This window comes from Condylostylus longicornis, unplaced genomic scaffold (assembly GCF_029603195.1).
Source record: "Condylostylus longicornis isolate FDR11 unplaced genomic scaffold, ASM2960319v2 ptg000030l, whole genome shotgun sequence".
Lineage (NCBI taxonomy): Eukaryota > Metazoa > Arthropoda > Insecta > Diptera > Dolichopodidae > Condylostylus > Condylostylus longicornis.
In genome coordinates, this window is record NW_026577999.1 from 10,038,026 (window position 1) to 10,053,768 (window position 15,743).

General features: G+C 21.4%; 2 protein-coding genes across 5 annotated transcripts in view; one reads left to right on the top strand and one right to left on the bottom strand.

Moving 5' to 3' along the window:
• The first annotated feature begins 3,819 nt into the window (after positions 1-3,819).
• LOC129608017 (c-Myc-binding protein homolog) lies at positions 3,820-8,993 on the top strand. Its single transcript, XM_055519316.1, has 2 exons — positions 3,820-3,960; positions 7,748-8,993. The coding sequence occupies exons 1-2, from the start codon at positions 3,949-3,951 to the stop codon at positions 8,507-8,509; spliced, it is 774 nt and encodes a 257-aa protein (XP_055375291.1). The 5' UTR covers positions 3,820-3,948; the 3' UTR covers positions 8,510-8,993.
• Positions 8,994-9,832: 839 nt separating this feature from the next.
• LOC129607954 (alpha-tocopherol transfer protein-like) overlaps positions 9,833-15,743 on the bottom strand; it is a 29,045-nt gene continuing 23,134 nt past the window's right edge. For 3 of the 4 annotated variants that reach the window (XM_055519230.1, XM_055519229.1, XM_055519228.1), the window contains exons 2-7: positions 14,365-14,494; positions 11,997-12,145; positions 11,779-11,903; positions 11,503-11,648; positions 11,351-11,443; positions 9,833-11,294 (exon numbers count right to left, since the gene is read on the bottom strand). In XM_055519230.1, the coding sequence (XP_055375205.1) occupies positions 11,109-11,294; positions 11,351-11,443; positions 11,503-11,648; positions 11,779-11,903; positions 11,997-12,145; positions 14,365-14,493 (828 nt within the window). In that variant the 5' untranslated portion in view covers position 14,494 and the 3' untranslated portion in view covers positions 9,833-11,108. Of the gene's footprint in view, positions 11,295-11,350; positions 11,444-11,502; positions 11,649-11,778; positions 11,904-11,996; positions 12,146-14,364; positions 14,495-14,636; positions 14,738-15,743 lie in introns of those variants that run through there. The other variant, XM_055519227.1, reaches the window with a different exon arrangement.

Sequence of the window (15,743 nt, forward strand, 5' to 3'; positions counted from 1 at the left end):
AAATTTTGTTATTTTATTTGATAAATAATCTGTTTTATTATCGGACTTAAGATTTTCTTTTATTTCTAAAATCTTTTTAGTATTTGACTTTATAGTCTGAATATTTTTTTGAACTTTTGAACAAGTTAATTGTTTATTATAATCATTAATTGCCTTCTGTTTAAATATGGTATGCTTTTCTAATTTTTCATGATTTTTAGGTTCTTTCATAATTAATAATCTGCAAATTATTCACAATTTCTTAGTGATAGCAAAATAATAAAAAATATATTTTTATACATACTTAGTTTTGATAGAATTTTAATTTTGTAAAAAAACTGTTTATGATTTATTTTAAAGTTTTTTATTGAAAACTATTTTTCAGATTTTAATTGGTAAAGAAGGAGCTATGTATAACACACAAGAATAACTTTTTTTTATGAAAAAAATTTTTAAATAGACTATGAAAATATTGTATTATTTTTTAATAAAGCGTTATTAAAAATGAATATTGATAAAATTATAAATTGTACAAAAATAATTTTTCTAAAAGATTTAAATTAATTTTGAATACAAGAATACACAAGAATCAAAAATAACTACAAAATGATTGCTTCGATATTCTAAAAATTCTTAAATATAAAATTTTTATTTTAAAATATTTTCAAAGTATTTTAATTCTATAAATAATATATTTTTGCTTATTATTCTTATAAGCACTTAAATAATACTAAATACTTTTAATATCCTTTCAGCAGTTTACTAAAAAAACATTTAAATTTTTGTTTTGTGTGCATTTTGTACATTGCACGTATTACTGCTACTATTATTATAGATACTATTATTATGGCACTTATAATATTTACAATGTTTTTTTCATATTTTACAATCGCTAAAAAGTTTTCTTTAAAAACACTTAGGTATTTCCTGAAATTTTATTTATATACTTATATTCTTATATTTTATATATAATATATGAAATATATTCGTCGGGGGTTGGTATGTACTTATGCCTGTATACATATTTAAATTATTTGATAGTATAATGAGGTGATACAATTTAGTTGACCTACAATTCATTCTTTTTATAATTTTACAAAATTATAATTTTGATTTTAATTTTTTTTTCATGTTTCTTTTTTCTTTATGACTGCAAAGTAAACCTAACTATCTATATACCTATAATTAACGTTGATTTAATAAAGAATGTAATTTTTATTTTAAACTAATAATAATATTTTGTGAACATATAGAAATAAATTATGTACATAAGGACGAAACAAAAATATTAATGGAAGGGTTAAGAAATTTTTACGTCTCTTAAAAATAAAAAATATTTCCGTAATTTGGCATAAAAGATAAATTTGGTAAGAAGATCACTAATTTGTGAAAGGAATTTAGATTGAGAAAGATTAGTAGATATTTATTGTGTTGTTAATAAATTAAATTGCTGGGGTATTTGGTGCAATAATTAGTGTACACATATTGTACCTCTAAGAATAATCTTTCAGAATTAATCGATTTACGCAATATATGCCAATATAAAAGATGCAATGTAAGAGTTGTAAGTAGTGTATAACACCGTTCATTTTTATATTTAAGAATAGATGATGTTTAATACCACGATTATGTGGTTTTATCTATCGAAAAGAGGGATACGATTTTTTTGAGCAAAAATCTGACTTTTTATATTAGCCTTTTTAATATTAATTGATTTGAAAACATAATCTTACCTTAATATTCTCTTAAATTTAGCACGTGCTGTGTAATTAAACCATATTATGTAAATTAGTATATATATATGTATATATATGTTAGTATATCTATGGTATTATTCTAAAATTCATATAATTATTGCAATTAAACACAAAATAAAAAAGTTGCATGTTTTGTTTTAAACAAAATTTTTTACTGCAATTTTAATTCAACCACATTTATTCTTTTTTTTCACGCGATTTCGATCAAATTTCAAAACTTATGTACATAATATATGAATGTAAGAATATTACGAAGTTGTTTCATAATATCTACGTGCTAAATTAGATAGCTGGTTAGACTTAAATAGAAAATTAAAAATTGAGGTGTTGAAAAAGTCATAATGTTGCTCAAATAACAGAAATTATAAGTCTCAAATGAAATGGTAGGTTTAGAATTAAAACCTACGTTACCTATTGTACTAATTTTCCTTCACTTCAGTATTCAAACTGTTTCCGAATTTCATTAACATTCTGTAAAAAATAAGACAAAATAAATTTTAATTTCAATCGTTATTTTGAATAAATTTTATTATTACCTTAAAATATTAAGGTAATGGTAAAGTATATGTACATATGTATAATCATATACACGAACATTTTGATTAGAAAAAAAGGACACTGTATCTAGGTTTTGTCACTACAAACATACATACATATGTACGAGTGTGGAATACATTATAAGAGGCATAATTTAGAGACAAAACCTTGGAAGTCATATTAAATGTTAAAAAATAATGCCACAAAACACCTTATTTTGCATTAAAGTTAATGCATGCTATTTTATTATAAATATACACATATGCATATGTACATAATGTATATGCATATAACTACTATGAAGTAAAAATATTTATAGGTTTGTACTCGATTACTTGAACTCATTTCCAAATATCCTTTTATATACGAAATAATTTTTTTGTTTTGTTTAAAAGAAAATTTAAAGTTATAGCCACATACTCATGATTTCTTTATAATTCACTATAGCATACCGAATTGTATTATTTTATGTAAGTGTATATGTATGTACGAAAAATAAAATTATTGAAAGAGTAAAGAAATTGCAAATTACTATGCAATATAAAACTTTTGGCACATAGTTGCGTTAAGAAAAAATTTCCTTTGTTTTTGCCTTGTTTTCTACATTTAAAACTCTTTGAATTAGATATAGAGTTTTCAGAAGGTCATCAAACCACAATATACTTTTTTTTCTTGTATGAGACTATTACAAAGAATGTTTCAAAAAAGAAGAAAAATAAAGAAAATCAATTGACGAGATTGAAATTGAAATTGTTACCTGCACTAAATTAATTTTTACATGCAAACAGGTGAACGAAATTTAAGAGTGTTTTAAAACAGAAAGAAAATCTTTTATTCTTTTTTCTTCTTGCTATTATATGGTGTATGCATTATTGGTTTCATATTTCGTATATGAGTAGGTGCTTTTTCATTGTGGGTGATTTTGTTGAATTTTAAGGAGCTTAAATAAAAATTTTATTTTTTTTACTTTTATATGTTCTTATTATATAGAATGATTTAAAAATTCATCCACCGACGCGCGCTCATGATGAACTTTTGCATACAGCCATTTAGGAGTATTTAGTCATATAGGTTCAATCGTGATCATCACAAAGGCACTGAAGTATTTTTCATTACTAGAAGTTAATATTCAATTATATAACAGTTTAGTCGCAATGAATCCATCAGTGAGCAAATATAAAATGTTTTGTAGAGCACAGGTTAATCAAATAAATTTACAGAAACTTTATAATTAGATAACTTAACTATGAAAATATTGTTCAAGAGACTCCAATAGTTTTTTTTTTGGTAGAACTTAAATTTATCTTTCTGCTACTTAATTATAATAAAATTTAAAAAAAAATTGGCATTTTTAAAATGAACTAAGAAGAATTCATTTGGTATTTTTTTTAACAACATATCTCACTTTAATTTTTTTTTTACATTTTTATTTTTTACCACAAGATGTCACTAAAACTAATTGTATAATTTTAAACTTATGTTTATTGGGAAATTTGATTTATGAAGAAAATGACATTTGAATTACAAAAAACTTGCCAAAAAGTTGTCAAATTTTACGCAGCCGCAATTTTTAAATATTAAATTTTTTGTGGTTAGCTTTGGAAATTGATTAATTTAACAGTTTTTAAATTTTATTTATAACTATTAAGAGTTTTTTTTTAAAGTTTTATACATAATGTCATTTAAGGTAAATATAATATTGAGGATTAAATTAATTAATAAATTAAATTAGTAAGTAAATTTGGGATTTAACTGTAAAAAAAAATGTTTAGCGTTGGTTTGAGTTTAATTTTGCTCTTTCAAAATTCATTGTATAAATAGAAAACTACATATTGGAAATAAATGACTTAAATGTAAAGATTTAAAAAAATTAGTGAATGCTTTTGTTATGAAATAAGTTCAATTTAGTGGTAATGAGGCTTAATGTGAAACAAAGGAACAAATATTGATAAGATAAATGCATTTAAAAAGTAAAAGTTTATTTTACATTGTAATACACATATTTTGCAAGTTTTCCTATATCTGTTTCTGTTAATTGATTTGTACCAAATGAAGGTTTATATATACATACATACATACATAAATTCATATGTATATGGGCATACACAAAATGTGTTATGTGTATGTAACCACATTATTAACATATTCAAATAAAATGATACCTAGTAACGTAACCAAATTTTTAAATATACATACTTGTATACATATTTACACAGCAAGTTTATCAAGTTTTGTAGCCATGTACAAATAGGCCCTATCTTGTTTTGGATTTCGTGGCAAAAATCTTAGAAATTTTTTTAAGTAAGATCGCAACAAGTTTTCATATTGCATCTACAAAACTTAAAATTTTTGTTTCTTTAAAACTCTCGATAATGTGATTTTCATTTAAACATTGAAAACAATCAAAGTAAAGGTACTGTTTGTATTACGTATAAGTGGTGTCATAATTTATTTTTTAAACAGATTTCCTTTGGATGTACATACATATGTAAAAATTCCAATTATTTTGTTTTTTACAGTTATTTAGTATGCTTGTGATTTGTGCACTATGAATACTTTTAATTGCTTATAAAAAAAACATTTGGACTAAAAAAACGAATTGGTTAGAGAAAGGACTTAAAAAGTATATTTAAGACTATGTATAATTGGTCTACATAAATACATACATACACATGTAGGATATATGTATAATAGAACCTAATCATGCCCATATCATATATTTATTAGGTATGTATGTACCTACTTAAATACTTACCTGCACATGTATATGTATATATACATAATATTCGAACTTTTTATAGAGCATGGCCTGGTTTAATTCGGCTACTACTCATATTACACTTTTTAACACTTTTTCGCATGATATTTGTGTTTTTGCTTTTATTTCCATTTAAAGATTAGCGAGATATGTGATATACCTACATATATAATGTAGGTATGTATGTTAATACATTGTGCTTTGTTTATGGTTCCGATAATATTTACAATACATTATAATTCCGTTTTATGTGATGGAGATAACGAAAAAATATCGTACGTACATATACCTGGTTACAAATGGATATTTATTTAAGCATTATTCATAACTAACTACCTATATATAATATTATGTATGAATATAGAAAGGCAATTATTATTATCTTTAATAAAAAATCGGAACCTGATAAAAATATTTTTCTAAAAATAAGACTATTTTCCACCAAAAGTTTTTAAAATTTCATTCAAATCAAAAAAGACACTTTATTTGTGTTATTTCTGTGGTGCCAGCACAGCGAGTCATTTGAAATTGGTGAGAAATATTACATATTGCGCTTTTATTAATAATTTACAGAAATTTTAGTTTTTCTATTGTTTGTTATTTTCATAAATGAGTATGTACGTATGTATTCACAGGGTGATTTTAAATATTTCAAGCAAAATATAGTAATTCTAGACCTATGTACATATTTGCAACCGACATATTCCTATTATTTTTCGTCTTGATATTTAGTTCTTGATAAAAAGTTTTATTCATTTTTCGAAGTACCCTAAACAATGGTATATGATATTGTACTCTTCATAGAATCAACTTGCATATCAGTTGGTTTAATTATATACGATTCTTAAATTACCCCTTCTTCCTTAAAAATATGCATACACAATGGCTATGTATTTATGGTTAATATTTTGTTTTAATAAATATTAAAATAACAGTCATTATTAAAAAGTCACTACTGACTACTTGTATTCACCGTTATTAATATGAATTAATTTTGTTTTTATTGTTTTGGTTCAATTGTTACCACAGTTACTTTTATTTATATTGAAAATTTGATAGAACAAAAATGAAAAGGGAAATAATTTCGTCAGCAGTTTAATTTTAAACTTAGTAAGAATTAGACTTGTAAATATTGCTATATTAAATAAAATAAATTTTCGTTTAACTGATTATTAAATACATACATATATGGAATCGAAAACGGATAAAAAAGTAAGAGTTAATAAAATATAAAAAAAAAATTTTCAAAATTTTTTATAATTGAAGTAACATGTTATTATTTCTTTTTTTTTTGCTAATATACATGGTGTGTTTGGTTAAAAATTTTTAAAATCAAAACTTACCACTTCATTAGCTAAATAAGTATAATATCCAGTTTTTGTTTTAATTAAATATATGTACATACATATATGTATATATGGCATATGTACGTAATTAAATTTTACATTCATTCTTCGATAAATTTACCTTCTGCGTAAGTTCTCGAAGTTTTGATCAAGTTATAATAAAAAAATTTTGGGAAAGAATTTTGATTTTTCAATTTCAAAAACAACAATTATATTTAATATTTTATATCCAATAATTTTCAACACTTGCAATAGAACTAAAAAAAAATTTTATAAGTTTACACCAATTATAAAATAATAATTTAACATATTTGAAAAATTATTTTAAATCACATAACACAAATTTGAAAAAGTACAAAAAAATAACTAGCGCTATTTTATCAAATAATTTTTAGGTTTTGCATTCATGATTTACCTTTTATTTAACAGAGTTTTTCAAAATTTTTGAAATTTACTTTAAATTAAATAGGTTTTAAAACGTATAACAATTTGCGGAAATATTTCTGATTTAATTTATATAAATGAAATCAGGGAATGCACTCAAAAGTCTTATATTGATAAATATGTAGGTACATGAACAATTTCAATAATTTTCTGAGGGTAAATAATATTACGAATTTTAGAGCTTTACATTCTTAACTGTTGAAAATCACTTATGTAATATGTATGCTTAGTTTTAACATTGAAAAAGAATGTTGATGTATGATGAATAAGTGAAATTTTCTTTTAACTTATAATCACTTTTTTATCCTTCCCTCATTTTTCGTTATTTCTCCAATTTTTGTTATTCAAATGCCAAGTACATACATATACATATATAAAATCAATATTAAATTCAATTTTGAACAACCTCCTTCTTAAAAAATTTGCTTTAATACCCACATTTCTCTAACTGCGGGTATTAAAAATTTATTAATAATAGTTAGGAGTTTTGCTTTAACATGTAATGTAAAATGTATACCTTGAATTTACTACATATACATTAATTTAACTATGCATAACTGTTAGTGACATCGAAAATCTAATTAACGACAAGGTTAAATTTTGTTTTGACGGAATATAACAGTCAATATTAAGATCATTGCTAGGATTTTGAAAAATTCTTTATTGTATGATTGTATTATTTCAAATTAAATTATTAAGCAAATTCTTAGGTACTTTGGTTGCATAATTGTGAACATTTTTTTGCTAAATTTATGTTAGACTGCAAAATTAAAATAAATTTTTTCAAAATTAAAACAAATATTTTCAAAATTAAAACAAATATTTTAATTTATTTAACAAATGCTCATTTCTAGATATATACTTACATATGTAAATTCCAATTTTACACAGAAATATATAAAATTATTTCAAATTTTAAATTGCAGCCAATTGATTCTAGACGTGATGAATTCCGTAAATATTTAGAACGTAGTGGGGTTATTGATGAATTTACAAAAGTTTTGATAAAGCTTTTCAATACACAAGAACGACCCGAAAATGCAATACAATTTATTTTTGAAAATTTGGGCCATACATTATTGCAAAAGGATCAGTATGAATGCTTGAAAAAAGAATTGGAAGATTCTCGTAATGAAATAGCCGAATTAAAATGTATTATTGAAAAATTGCAAACTTCTTCAAAAATTGTCAATCAGGAGTCAGTTAACAAAATTGAAACACTTGTTGATGTAAAACAAGAACCTGTAGAATCAGATACATCTGAACAAAATAATGATGTTAACAGTACAGTTGGAGATCAGATTTCATCATTTTCTGAAATACAGCAAGGTGAAAATGTTAATCCAATCAAATTGGAACAAAAATCAGAAGTTTCTAGTTCTGAGAAAACCATTGGAAATTCTGAAAGCTCAACATTACCAGATAGCAATAATGTTGAAGCTCCAGAAGCAAAAGAAAACACAGAATCGGAAAATGCCAAAAATTCAGAAGAAGAGAAAACAGTTGAAGTTGGTGTAAAAAAGGATGAAGAAGTTACCAGTACTTCTAATGTTAAATCTGAAGCTAATGTTTCTGAAACAAGCACAAAAGACAATATTGAAACTGTAAAATCAACTGAACCAGAAGAAAGTACAAACACAGAAAAACCTCCCGCTGAAGAAAATAAAGCAGATGAGGCCAAAAAATAAATGTTAAATTGAAAGGGATATATAAAAAAGTGTTAAATTTTACACATGTTTAAAAAAAAACCTATATATATTTTTCAAAGTAGTTGCTCAAAAATACTTTATAAATTTTAAGCTTCTTAAGATTCTGTGTCTTAAATAAATTGTTTTTTTAAATTGTTTATTTTTTTTTAAGAAGAAGTTTTAGTTTTTGTTTTTAATTTTTTATACATATTAAGTTTTATAAAATGTTATTGAATATTATTTAATTTTTGCTTGGAAAAAGTTTTTATTTTTTTTTATTTTATTTGCTTTTTTTTTTGCTTTAATATAATTTATATTAATTTTCGATTACCAAAATCATTTTTATGAAAATCTCTAATATTTAAAATAGTAATAGGTAAATATGTAACCAAAAATTAAATAATTGTTATAAGTATATAGAAAATTACTATTCATATCATAAGCTTTAAATGAGTTACACAAATGATATAAAAACAAGAAGGAAAATTAAATTTGAACTGAATAATATAAAAATTTTTAGAAATCTTTTAGTTAGAAACTACTTATTAAATATGTGAAATATGTTTAAATACATTTTTTAGAATTTAAATCAAAATTCTGTATAATTAAATTAATTTTTTTATAATTTAAAATGAGTTATGAATCATTTTCTCAAGACTTTTTAATATTTTTTAAGGTATAAAATTTTGATTTTAAGATATGAATTACTTAATAAATACAAATTTTATTAAATTTTTTTTAATAAAAAATGCCAAACCTGATTTATAATTTGGTTTTTTGATTGATTATAATTTTGATTCCGTTTTTGGCAATATTATAAATTCTTGCATTTGCAACAAATGAAAATTACAAATTGAATTAAAGTTTATATTCTTCTTTTATCTTTTATAAAAATTTTATGCTCAATTAAAACATATATTTTTTTTTTGGAAAAATGAAATAAGTAATGTGAGAAATTCATTTTTAACTGCAATATTTCTAGTTCTTAATTGCAATATTAAATGAAATAAGGGAAAAATTTAATGAAAACTTAAATGATAAGTTTATAGCTATTAACTTGAATTATATATAATGATGTTAATGGAAATTTAAATATTAAATCTTTAATGTTAATATGTGAATTAATACATTTGAAATACTAAAGTTAATATTTTGACAATTTAAATTAAATTTATTCCTAGCGCTTTATATTCACTACAATAAATTTTGTATGAGAAAAGAAACTATAAAAATGTATTACAAAAAAAGAAAAAAAAAAAACAAGGAAAATTTATTTTCTTTATAAATAAAAACGACTCCGTCCTTAGGATCAAAATGTTTCTTTTTTTAATATTTAAAATTTTTTTAATATCATATTTTTTTTTTTATAAAATGCGTATACTAAAAATTAAGATGTCGTGATTAAAATCTTAAAAATGCTAACAACAGAGTTTATAAAAAATTATAAATGCGTCCATAAATACATTTTATATTTATAAATATGAACATAGTACGTAATGAAGTTCATTAACAATTTCTTTCATTTTTAAACGTTAAATTGTTTTATCATTTAGAAATGAAGTATAACAATTATAATTTTTGTAAAAAATGTCAGTAAGTAATTTCAGTACATTAATAACTTGCAATAATAAATTGATAAAATCTTAGCTAATTAATGTAAGCAATATGCAAAATAGAAATTTTAGTTTTTGTTAATACATTTTATTATTAGAGAGTTAAAATTTTAAAGAATAAATCATGACATCCAAACAAGTTATTATACATTCCATATCATAGTTCATTTAACAAAAACAAAAATATAAATCTTATATTATATACTGTAACTATCAACTTTATACATAATATACGTATTATACAATAATATAAGAAAAGTAAATTGTTACAAATATTTAAATTTAATTACCAAAATGTGTATGGTTATTGAATTAAATTTCATAAATGTAATTTTTGATTTAAAAAAAAATCTAAATTTGAAAAAGAAATAATTAAAATTTAATTTTCTTTAAAATTTAAATTAAAAAAAAATTAATTGCTCTTTAATTGTAGTAACAAGAAATTTATATATTCTATTTGTTTTGCTAATAAGAAACTATTGTATCCTAGCACTAATTGAAAGTGTTTTTTAATTCTGCGTTTGAGTTTAGAGCACAATATTAATAATAAATCAAATTGGAATTAGTAATTTGTGCCTTTTCAACTCTGTGGTACAATATAGAACAAGAAAAACTAAATATTTGTTTTTTTATTTCTCATACATATGCTATGTATGCATCATTGAATTTTATAATCTAATGTATTCTACAATATTGTCTACTTTGGTAATTATTCAAAAATGTTTCAACTTATACTTGGTTGGATATTTGAAACATGTAACGTAAATTGTGTATTTTAGAGAAATCAGCAACGACCAATGACAAGCATAAAAACGTAAGTATTTTTATTTGAAAGAGGCTTTTAAATGAGGAAATTAAGTTTTTAAAGTTTGATTAAATGTCCGAATAATTTGTACTAGCATGTTTTGTTTTTATTTCCTATTTAATGGCACGACTGTGGAAATTAAATTCTTGTTTTAAATATATGTACATATTTTATAGATAAGCTAAGGCTTCCTTTGTTTTTCTTCTGCATCAAAAAATTCTTTTTTAAGTACAATCTCTTTACAAAAATCGAAATGTAATTCTTCAACTGAGGGCATATCACCACCATAATCTGATGGCATATGTGTTTTAGGAATCCATTTTTTAAAGAATTCTTCGTAATCCATATCGGTAGGATGAGTATGAATCTAAAATATATAATGTAAATAAATAAAAAAATTCATTACTTGTTTTAAAAAATTACAATTTCAAGAAGTTCTTTTTGGAGAAATGGTTTAATCATTGTTAATATACGATTAAAAATTGAACTTGTGTTCAGTACATGTATGCGAGCAACCTGTTTGAATATTAAAATAAAAATTAGTTTTGATTAATTTTTTAAATTGTTAAATATACTTTTGCTGGAAGACCATATTGCAAATATGTTAATAATTTCTTAATACCAGAAATTTTTGCTTGAAAAAGATGCATTAATCGAACTGTTTTCATATCAAAAATAAAAATAACTCCAGGTGCAGGACCATATTTTTGAATAGCGTAATCTGAAAATGTTTATTAAATAATAATAAACTGGTATGTATGTTTTTTATTGAAAATTAATACTAAATTAATTATAAATAATTTTTTATGATAATCCAAAAAAAAAGAAAAAAAAACAAATTATGTATGTACCTATTGTCATGCAGTAGGTTTTTACAGCGTTTGTAAATATATAATTTGATGGCGTTGAATTTTGTAATTGATGGTAAACTATTAAATATCCTCCTTTTTCATATGGTGGTATTGGGATATAATATCTAGATTTTGCATTAAAACAAAAATTATTAATGAATTTTTAAAAAAATTTATTATTAATAAAAATAATTAATTTAAATATGTAAAATACTTACTGATTTTCTAAACATTGTTGAATTTCGTCGCTATAAGGATCACGATTATCAAAATGTTCAGGAGCATTTTTCCGACAATTATAATAAATTTTAATAACATTCAATGCATATTCGGTTTTAAAATTACAAGCATTAAAAAATAGAAGCAGCTTCGGGAGTAATATAAAAAAAGAAAAAAATAATAATTTAATAGAAACTTATGTGCATATTATGTACCAAATATTTTTTATGTATAAAGGCATTGTACATGAAAAATAAAAAAGATAAAAATTTAATAATATTAATTTTGAGAAAATATTCAATATTCAAATAGAATAATTTTGCTGGTAAATAAATAAAGTGTACATCTAAAAAAATTTACCAAAATATTTAAAGCTCATTGCAAAATTATAAATTTAGTTTTCTTTCCACTCATTCTGTTTCCTTTAATTAATTACATACATACATATATAAATAATATTCTTTACATTTTATTTTTTAAAATTTTTTTTATTAAAAATTGACTAGCAAGGTAATTGAAGTTATTCTATATTTCATTAGCAAATTCATAAATTCAGTTTGCGTTTCGAATTTAAGGTGTGTAAGTACAAAATGTAAACAATGTAAAAAAATAAGGTAAACAACCTAAAATTAAGTAAATATAAAATAAATTTAAGTATAAAGAATTCCTATTTTGCAATTATTCACATAGTAGAGTAATTAAAATATTATTAAAATCAATGTATAATTATAAATATACTTTAAAATTGAATTAAAATTGCGAACATTTATGGTATTGAGAATAACTAATAAAAAAATAATCTACTCTATAACAAAATTACGTATAAAAATGTAGTGTATTAAAGGAAATGTAATGTGCACATATGTATGTAAAATTATATTTATAAATTTGTACATATAATACAATCTAATATGACAAAAAACCAGGAGTCTAAATGTAACACTGGTTAAGGTCTTTAGGTAACATTTTATGAATATTAATGATATAATGACTTTAATAGAATAAAGTAACAAAAAAATATTATTTAAATATTGTACATGTTAATTTTGAATACAAAATTTTCAATTGGAGTTAAACAAAATAAATACTTATTTACAATACATAGTATAGATGGTATATAGATCAACAAAATGGCATTTAAAATGTTGAAAGTAAATTTATAAAACAAAATCCAAAAAAAAACTTTTACTTTTTGATCATAGTGCAAGTTCATGAACAAATTTAAATTACAAATAATGTATTGTTATTCTTTATGGTAGCTATTATTAAGTTTTGGGCGCATGAAATATAATTTACATAATTTTAAAATTAAAATGGTATTTGACATTGGACTTTTGTTAACAAAGAATGAAATAATTTTATACTTTAAATACAATATTAAAATACATACGTATTTTTAATAAAATTAAAAATTTTTTTAATTTCTAGCTGAAATTGCATTCTAAATTCGATTTTTTAATTAGAAATTAAATTTTTATTACACAATATATTTTAATATAAGTAGAGTACGATTAATGAATAAATACTAATTTAAAATTTCAGAATTAAAGTTGAACCCTAAAAGGTTATCAAAGAAAATTATTTAAAAAAATTACAAGGTTTTGTGAAAATAAATTTGGAAATTTATAATGAAATATATTATAATAGGATATAATTGAATTTTAAGAAATTTTCAAAAATAATTTTAAATAATCAAAATATGTCAAGAATGAGATTTATAGTTATAAGAATTATTGAAAAACACAATTTTATAAAAATTACGAGTAAGTATGAAAATTTAAAAATATTTTTAATGCTGATTTTATTATTTAGATTAACACGATCCCATATGAAGCGTACGCATAGGCCATCCAGGCCCGTTGTGGTATAAATATAAATATTTAGAATTACATAGTTTTTCAAACAATTGTAATAATCTTTTTTAAGTACTCATTAAGTTTAAAAAATTAACAAAATAACGCCATCAATTATTTTAGGAATACCTTCTTCTTTCTAAAATAAAATGAAATACTTAATTTAATATTTTATTAGGTTCTTATTAGGCACTATAACGTGTGTTATGCGAATAAAAAATTATTTGCAAATATCCAATTTACAAATCTGTAAAATATTTGTTTTCAAATTTTTAACCAGATTTTTTCAATATCTATAATTTTACATACAATATATAAAATTAGAATATTTAAAGTTTTTGCGATGTCCTTCAATCCTTTTCATTAATGATTATAATTTTCTAATTTTTTTTTACAATTAATTTATTAAACAACAGGAATATTTAATAACAATATATTTTCTATTTTAAATATTTTTTAAACATATTTTTTTTTCCTATTTTTTAAAATATAAAAAAAAAAAACAGAAACTTACTTGTTTATCAGTGATATTGCTAGGACAATTATCTGGTAAATTTTCTCTCATTGAATCCAATTCATCTTTTTTAATATTTAGACGTTCTAAAGCTTCATCTAAATTATATTCCATATTAAATGATTCCATACTGAAGCAAAAAAAAAAAAAAAAAAATTCACAAAAAATTTATTATATCATTTTTTTTTTTAAATATAATTTTTATTAAAGTAATTATAATTAATGTGGAAATTAAGGTTAAAATATAAAATTCGTGTAAAAACTAATAATACCTTATTTAGGAATTTATTTCATATATGCACACACTGAATAAGTTTTATATTAATTTTATCTCTTAATTTTTAAAATATTTGCACCTTCCTTTATGGAAATTCTTTTATGTTATAAAATAAATAATTAAAAAAAATTTAAGTTCTTCTTAATATACACTTATAGTTCAATATATCTTTATGTATGAATGAGTATGATTCAGAAATATATGCTTATAATAGTATATATATATGTGTATATGTATATAAAATATGCGCTTTAACCTTTTTAATTTGATATTATATGAATGAATGAATTTACTTTTAAGACAACTTCTGTTTCTGTTATACGTTTATCAGATCAATAAACTTTTGTTTCGTTAATATTTTAGAAGTAGGTACCTATAGTTTTTTTTTTAATGTTTAGTAATAATATGTTACAAGTACAAAGTAAGTAAATATAGTTATATATTATGTATATATATATATATATAATCCATGGGTGAGTATATAACATAATACATAATATGCATTTTAATATACTACTCATTTATACATAATATAAGAGGACTATTATAAAATTTCATATATACTAGTAACACTTATAATAATCATAAAAATTGTGTTGTTGAAAATAGTAATAAGGTAAAAAATATTTTTGCATATTTTTTTACTTTAATAAAGTATAAAAATTAAATAATAAAAAAAAATTATTATATAAGAGTATTACAGTTTTACTAACTTGACTGAAGTTATGAAAACATTTAATTTTAAAAATTTCTTGTTTTACATTTTTATTATGTGAGAAGATTTTTAATTAATTTTTTTTTAATTTTAAACAAATAAATTAGATTTTTTTTTTGTAGTAATTGTTAAATATTAATTACTTATCTTATATATTTGAAATTAAAAATTCTTATTTTGTATTCATTATTGAGCATAATGCTTTTGCATAATTTTAATTATAGTCGCCAGTTTTTTTGTAATTAAATTCGAAAAAGAAGATTTATTTTTTAAATTATTTTAATTATTTTAATTTATATTACTCATTGCATGTACTCAATTTTATATACTCATTAGAATGTATTCATTGCATTTGATTATATGGAATTTGTAATGATATAAAATCAT